This window comes from Anolis sagrei, chromosome 5, assembly GCF_037176765.1.
Source record: "Anolis sagrei isolate rAnoSag1 chromosome 5, rAnoSag1.mat, whole genome shotgun sequence".
Classification (NCBI taxonomy): Eukaryota; Metazoa; Chordata; class Lepidosauria; order Squamata; family Dactyloidae; genus Anolis; species Anolis sagrei.
The window spans coordinates 139,015,991-139,023,402 of NC_090025.1; the positions used below are offsets into that span (position 1 = coordinate 139,015,991).

At 43.7% G+C, this 7,412-nt stretch overlaps 1 protein-coding gene across 1 annotated transcript; it reads right to left on the minus strand.

Moving 5' to 3' along the window:
• Positions 1-3,907: 3,907 nt before the first annotated feature.
• On the minus strand, positions 3,908-6,048 carry LOC137097129 (uncharacterized). The gene is made up of 2 exons (XM_067468494.1): positions 5,457-6,048; positions 3,908-4,144 (listed from the first exon to the last, which is right to left on the minus strand). The coding sequence occupies exons 1-2, from the start codon at positions 6,046-6,048 to the stop codon at positions 3,909-3,911; spliced, it is 828 nt and encodes a 275-aa protein (XP_067324595.1). The 3' UTR covers position 3,908.
• Positions 6,049-7,412: the final 1,364 nt, after the last annotated feature.

Genomic DNA, 7,412 nt, shown 5'->3' on the forward strand with positions numbered 1-7,412 from the left:
GTCTTAAGTAATCTCCACACCTAGAAGTACAAAGCCTGTCACTGCCTCCATGTTTTCTCCCTCTGTTTGCCATTTAACAATCAGTCTGGTTGCCATAATCTTAGTTTTTTTATGTTTAACTAAATGTCTTGTTTAGATTATTGTAATGCATTCTACCTTGGCCTGCCTTTGGAAAAAAAATGTTTTGAAATTTCAGTAGATCCAAAAATGCTGCACACACATCCCTGGCAGAAGCATTTTAAAGAGAACATACAACTTGCTTTTTGAAACAACTATACTATACTCTTCAGCATTTCATAGATGAATATCAGGATACGTTTCACAAAGCAACTTCAAAGTCATCAGGTTAAGACAGCAAACATGATTAATGAGGAAGGACATTCAAGCTGGGAGAGGCTGCAATGCTTTGCTTTTTCCTGAGCCTAAAGGCACTAAATTTTGTTTGATCTTGGGCACTAAGCAGGGTCAGCCTTGCAAGCTGGTTAGTAATTGTATTGGAGATAGCCAATGAATATCCAGTGCTGTAGTTATATTTCAGAAAAAGGAACTGGCAAATCTATCTCTGAGTATTACTTCCCTAGAAAAATCATAGGAAAAATTCATAGGAAAAAGTCATAAGGTTGTCATAAGTTGGCAATATACACCCCTCACCCCTTTGAAGGGCAACATTCTGCTCTCTCTTCTCCTTGACTCGCCCACTATGTTAATTAATTCTTTAAATAATAATTTATCACATTCAGAATTTTCATCATCAAGTGAAATATGACAGAATGTCTACTTTAATATATTTCTGCATCAAGCAATTAAAAAGAAAATTCAGGTCATTTAAATTACATTGTGGTGTTTGTATTGTTGTACCTCTGTGGATTTGTATGTGTTTGTTTTAATTGATTTAGTGTTTCATGTCTTTTTTTCTCTGCGTGTTATTTTTCATTTTTTAGTAATTACGTATTTTATTAATGTAATCTTGCTTATTTTAATGTTTCCAGCTGACACTTGTAAGTCTCCCATAAATCTTGTTATGTAGTAATAAAATCTATAAACTTTTTGATGGATGAATAGACAGACAAATGAATTCCTGCAACTGGGATAGTGTCTTATATTCTCAGGAGCTTCTTTGTCACCTTAATCATTTTCAGTCATTGTTATGTAAGAATATTTTTATATATAAATATGCATATATCACAAAATGAATATTAGGATTGCAATAATTATATTTTGCTTTATAATGAAGTCTTTAAACATTTTTCATTAAAATCCATATACAAGACAATATAGAACCAATATAAAGCAATTTAAAAATATAAATAATTTAAATGTATTTTAAAATAATGGAAATACCTGTCAGTACTAAACTACAATTCTGGAGTTTGTTTCCAGAAGATACCAAATGCTCAAAAATTGAAAAATGAATTATAGGTGGCAGCACATTGTTGGCTTGAAGAAGAATATTATGTTCAGATAATCTATCAAAATATATCAAATCAGAACTTGGAAAATAACATTTATTGCAAAAGAATGTACTTTTTTATTCCTGTAAAAATTGTTCATATTGTTTGATACCTTTTGCAAACAAGCTCCACACATGTTCTCATAGCCTGAGATAGTAGTCCAGTCTGACACTAGGCCAGTGAATGTTGTGTGGAATCTAAACTGCCGCCATCCTAGGGATATTGGGAATTACTTAGAACTATCCTATCCATGGCCTAATTTTTGGGCCAAAATTGCAGCTCTGTCCTTGGATTTGGGAGTGTTTTGGGCCAGGGGTAAGTCAGCTCTGCTCCTTCCTTACCCATTATGACAGTTCTGCTGGTTGTTTTCTGCTGGCTGGTGTCTGAAATCATTGTCCCAAATGTTCCATACATCCAATGAAGTGCTAGAGTATGTGTTGGCTGTAGGACTTTTCTGTTTGTGCTGCTCAGTGTTATTGCAACATTTGAGCACAGTGTTACAAACAGAATACAAAATAGAAGCAAAGGCAATATAGAATTTATACTACAAATAATTTAACTATGCCATCTAAAATTCAAAGTAAAAAAAGCCCTTGCAGCTGAAGCTCCCATCCAACACTCCCCCTCTTCTTGAACTTATCCAGCAAATAAAACCCCTTTCTTAGGGTTTCCTCACCCATTGGATCAAAACAATTATAGGGGTTATAACAACAGAACCTCAGGAAGGGCAGTTCAGTCCATACAAGTGGTTAGTGAATTTTCCTAAGTCCTACAACTTACATATCTTAGAATAAGGATCACACCATAAAATCAAGATGGTGTGATCACCTATGAAACAATTCAGAGTCAAAGGAGATTGCATTTGACCTTGCACAAGAGGACAATGACCAGGAATGATACCTTAGAAAACAAGACATGCACTCCAATACTGTTCCTGTCAGAAGCTGCTGTTCTGTCTCTTGAGCCTCAAGCACAGTGCATAACTGATGCCCATTTATGATTTGCCCCTTAACCCCTGAAATAACGAGACAGACAACAAAGGTATGGATTCAAATTGGGCAACTTTTATTGAATGTTACCTATTTAACTTTACCTGAACTAAACTAAATGTCAAGGAACTTGGTGGCAAGCTGAGGGAGCGTCCCCAGCCACAACGTGTGTGATGTCAGTGTGCCCTGGATCCCCAACCAGGCAACCTGAAGGTAAAAGTCTAGAGAAGCCTGCGTCCGATTCTTGATATCAGCTTCTCTCTTAACTGGGCCAATGGATGTCCCCTCACCCATTTGTTGACTTCTAGGTGAGTGTTTGTTGTACAGTGCCCCCCACCCTTAATGGGTGCCATGTGTATACCTCCATGTCAGTGTTTTCCTGAACTATTTACGCTGGCCTATTTAAACCAAACCACTCCATCTAGCCCCTAACAAACAGTATAGGGTAGGCGAAAAAACCCCCCAGAACATGAGAGGCAAAAAATTCCTACCCGGCTCCAAACGGGCAACCAACATATACTGTCAATGGGCGGGAGTGGCGGGCGAAAAGTCTCACAAGACTGAAGGTAAGGGGCTGGCTCACGTGACCAGCCAGCCCCTCCCCTCTTCCAGGAGGTTCTAAGAGGAACCTCCCATCTCTCCCTTCAGGGGGTGGGGCAAATCGCTCTCCCCACCAACTGTGTTGGTGTGGAGAGTCCCTTGCCCCTTAACCCCTGAAATAACGAGACAGACAACAAAGGTATGGATTCAAATTGGGCAACTTTTATTGAATGTTACCTATTTAACTTTACCTGAACTAAACTAAATGTCAAGGAACTTGGTGGCAAGCTGAGGGAGCGTCCCCAGCCACAACGTGTGTGATGTCAGTGTGCCCTGGATCCCCAACCAGGCAACCTGAAGGTAAAAGTCTAGAGAAGCCTGCGTCCGATTCTTGATATCAGCTTCTCTCTTAACTGGGCCAATGGATGTCCCCTCACCCATTTGTTGACTTCTAGGTGAGTGTTTGTTGTACAGTGCCCCCCACCCTTAATGGGTGCCATGTGTATACCTCCATGTCAGTGTTTTCCTGAACTATTTACGCCACAGATTGGGGGCAAATGTCCATTTCGCCCCCATCCCCCACCAAGCCCCTTAAAACTTCCTGAATGCCTAACTGCAAATCAGTTAAAAGTGTGCGTTACCCAAATCCGACAAATGTACCCCATCAGAACGGTAAATTGCGTTTTGTCATGTATGATGTCCCTATGAGGAATGTAAGACCCCCTGCACCGTGCTAAAGCCGTACGCATGGCCCGGTTCACACGCTTTCTGGCCTTCTCGAGCTTCCTGACATCACCGCCTCCTGCCTCCGAAGGCGTGGAATGATGGCCGACCAAGCGATGTGAACCCGGGGCCATGCCTGCCAGATCTAAAATTGCCAGCACGGGCTTGTAGATACCGGGCCCCGCTGTTAAGCAGGCCCAGAACATTACCTCCGATATGGAGCACCGGCCCACCGAAGGCCACGAACACCCTTCCACTCGCCAATGCAGCGGAAGCGCAACCCGGCCCAGCGAAGGCCACGAACACCCTTCCACTCGCCAATGCAGTGGAAGCGCACCCAGATGCTGGCCAAAGGATGAGTTCCTGGCGTATCTCTCCGCCCAGTGGACATAATTATGCCCACAACAAGGATTCTCCATCTAAGCACCAGCCTGGCAGTTCCTGCAAAATAAACGACAAACAAACAAGCACAGGGCGAACCTATCGCCGGTAATCGACCTATTTCCCCCCGCCCAGTAATTTAAAGGCCATAACACTGTAACCCTAGCGAGCTGCCAAAGATGCCGCCCCTATATGAAAGGAATGAATGCCAAATTATCCAATTCAACCGTTCCTTCTGGTGTAATGTGAGAGACCGTGGACCCGACACAGTAATATGAAAAATCCTCTAAAACCAACCATAGGTACTTAACTGCCCCTTAACGAAGAACCGATCCACCCCAACTCTCAACTGCTTTAACCTAATTAGGCTGAGGCCCCTGAGCCACCGCGGCCTGTCCTGAAGGTTTCTTAACGAACTGAGTTTCCCTCGTATTACCTCTCACAGCTCTCCCCTTGGGGCAATTTCGGGATGGGTGAGTCCCGTAACAAATGGCACACGAGTGAGCGAATCGACAGTCCCTACGTGAACAGGCTCCCTGGGCCACAAATTCCCAGCATAAAGGCTTTTGGCCCTGGGACTGCGGCTGGGGAGCCCCCTGCCGAGAGGGCTGTCCCGCTGTGTTCTGAATAGTGTGCCCACTGTCCGCCTTCAAGGCAGAGGAAGCCCTAGATGGATTCATCACCTCAATCCAAATTTGATCATCGATCAAATCCCAACGCTTATCCGGATGGGAAGCCGCCTCGGTCCTAAACCGCCTATCATATTCCAGCCAAGCATTAGGAGGGCCGCTGACATAGGCTTTATTAATGATGTTCTGATACTGCCACAAAGCTGTAGCCCTTTCAGGGGCAGCATCAGAAAGCAGGTTCGCATACATTGTAAAGCAAGGGAGCCAATTCTCCCAATTCTGCTCAACCTTGCGCTTTTTGATCTTCTCCTTACTGTCCTCATCTAGCTCATCCTTCTCCTTCTTATCCATATCCCTAAAGTACAGGGAAAAGACATCCACATATTCGTTCCTTAAAATCTTCTCCATTGTTTTTGAAGCCAAATGTGAGCCCAAGCCAGAAAGACTAACGGTAGGGGTCGCTTGCGGAGGCCATTTGGCCGTTCCCCAGAATTTGTTAGTTTCCCCAGTTCGGGCCGACTCTAAAGTAACAGCAGCTGGCTTGATCCCTTGAGAGGTGGCATCCTCCGATTTTTTCCCTGTCTTGGGGTCCACACTACCCTCTGACTGATTGCCAACAGTCCCCTGTAATTGCACCCCCACTACCGACTGAGCCCGTCCCTGGCCCCACGGCCATGCAATTGAAGCAGCCGTATTAACTGATGTAAGTGCAGGAGATGTGGATGTTAGTGTGGTGCAATTACCTGCCGGGACAGCAGACACCAATTGCTCGCTCCCACCGACCCCAGAGGAAGCAGCCATCGACCCAACTGACTGAGTGGACCCGGCCGCAGCACTAGACCCAGAGGCCAATGCCACGGGCTGACTAGGTCCGGCCACAGCAGCCGCTGAAGACTCGGACGCAGCCTGCACAACTGGACACGCCTCGGTGCTGGTAGCGGTCTGCACAGCTGAAGACACCAGAGAAAAACTCCCAGCAGCCTCCGGAGCAGCCAATTGGTCAGGAAGCCGGATCGCCGTAACTGCCCCCACGGTCGAAGCCGACTCTAAAATAGAAACACGGGACAACAAAGACTTAAATAGTTGTTTCTTGCTTGCCCGGCGAACTGACGAACTAGCCCCAACCAAGCCAACCCCCCTATTCCTTTCAACTTGATTAACACGCTGCAAAAGGGCCTCTAAGTCTTCCAAAGAGACACCATCTTCGTCCGACGAAGACCCGTCCTGACACAAGGGCCGCTTGTGACCCGACTTCTCCGCGGGACCCTTCCCCTTAGGGCCCCCTCCGTTCTGATTTATCCTTGTGTTTATTGTCCTAGCTTTTGTGTAATGCATGAAATCCAATGCATTCCTACTCATTCAATGTGATTTTCTTAAATGTATGCATAGAATGTATGACTAGATAACAGATCAAAATGACAAAGAAGATTCTTAGCCCTGTAGATGTCTTAAACTAGTACTTCCATAACCCCTTACCATTGATGGATGGGGCTTCAGGAAGCTGTTTTTCACTCCCCCCACCCCTTAACAAAGTATTATTATTGACCATAAGGACCAAATTTCTCATTTCAGGGAGCAGCTGTGTAACCATTTCCCTGCAGCAATATGTATTTCATCTCATTCTGAAATATGAAATACTTATGGGAGAAACCCTCAGAATAAGAGAATATCTCCCCAATATGAAGATCATGCTGGGATTGGACAGATTATGCTAATTGAATTAAAGAAGTCAATTATGTTACAGACAAGGCAATCACACCACTCAATTAAATGGAAAGTTTATCTGAGTCCCCTTACCTCTCAGCTAGATTGTGTGTAGAAGTCCCTTTTCTAGCAGATGGAATATCAGTTCCACATTTAAGTGGAAAGACGGAATATTTTTACCCACCCCAAACTATCTCATTTTAATCTTTTTTATTATTATTTACAGAAAGATAGGAAGAAAAATGCCAAGATGGTATGTAATACAGAGATGGGTTGTGCAAAACCGTTTCATCATAGTCTGGGAAACATTAGGAGATTCTGCCATATGAAAAACAGCCAGTAAAATAGACTTATCCACACCATATGTTTCATTTACAAAGTACCGTAAGCACAACTGACTTTAAAAAAGACTATCTTAGCATATTAATTTAATTCTAGCTAATTTTAAATCATTTGTCCCCATTTCCCCACAGAGGCAGGTTAAAGTCCCATCCCACTACACATCTTGGCCAGACAAATATTAAGTCTCACAGCATGCGCTGTCGGGTTCAAATCAGCATGAAATTCCCTGTGGTATAGCGGAAAGGGACTCTTCACTCCTTGGGTGAAGTGGTCTCAGCAGGAACAAAAACAACACATGGACACAAAGCTGTTCATACCAACTGGAAGGTTGTTCTTTCTTAAGTTGCAGTAATAGTACAAATAGTAAAAACATTAACACAGTATATACACTATATATAAACTCTCTCTCCTATCTTTATACACCAACCTCCAGCCCCCACTCAACACAGGGTATTTACAAAATTATAGGCAACAGTCTCAGAACTCAGTTACCACACCCCAAATACAGTGAACCTGTGGTTAATCCCAAGATGTTGATTCTTGATCTCTTCATAAAGGGCCAAATTTGGTGGCACGTGTCAGTTTAGCCCAGGTCACCTACAGAGCCTGCCGACTCCAATCATACAACACCACCATGGCAAAAATGAGAGACT

Coding starts and splice junctions, on each gene's coding strand:
- LOC137097129 (XM_067468494.1), bottom strand. CDS start 6,048: ATGCATTACACAAAAGCTAGGACAATAAACACAAGGATAAATCAGAAC. Junction 4,145..5,456: donor GGTGTCTGCTGTCCCGGCAG/GTAATTGCACCA, acceptor TTTATTTTGCAG/GAACTGCCAGGCTGGTGCTT.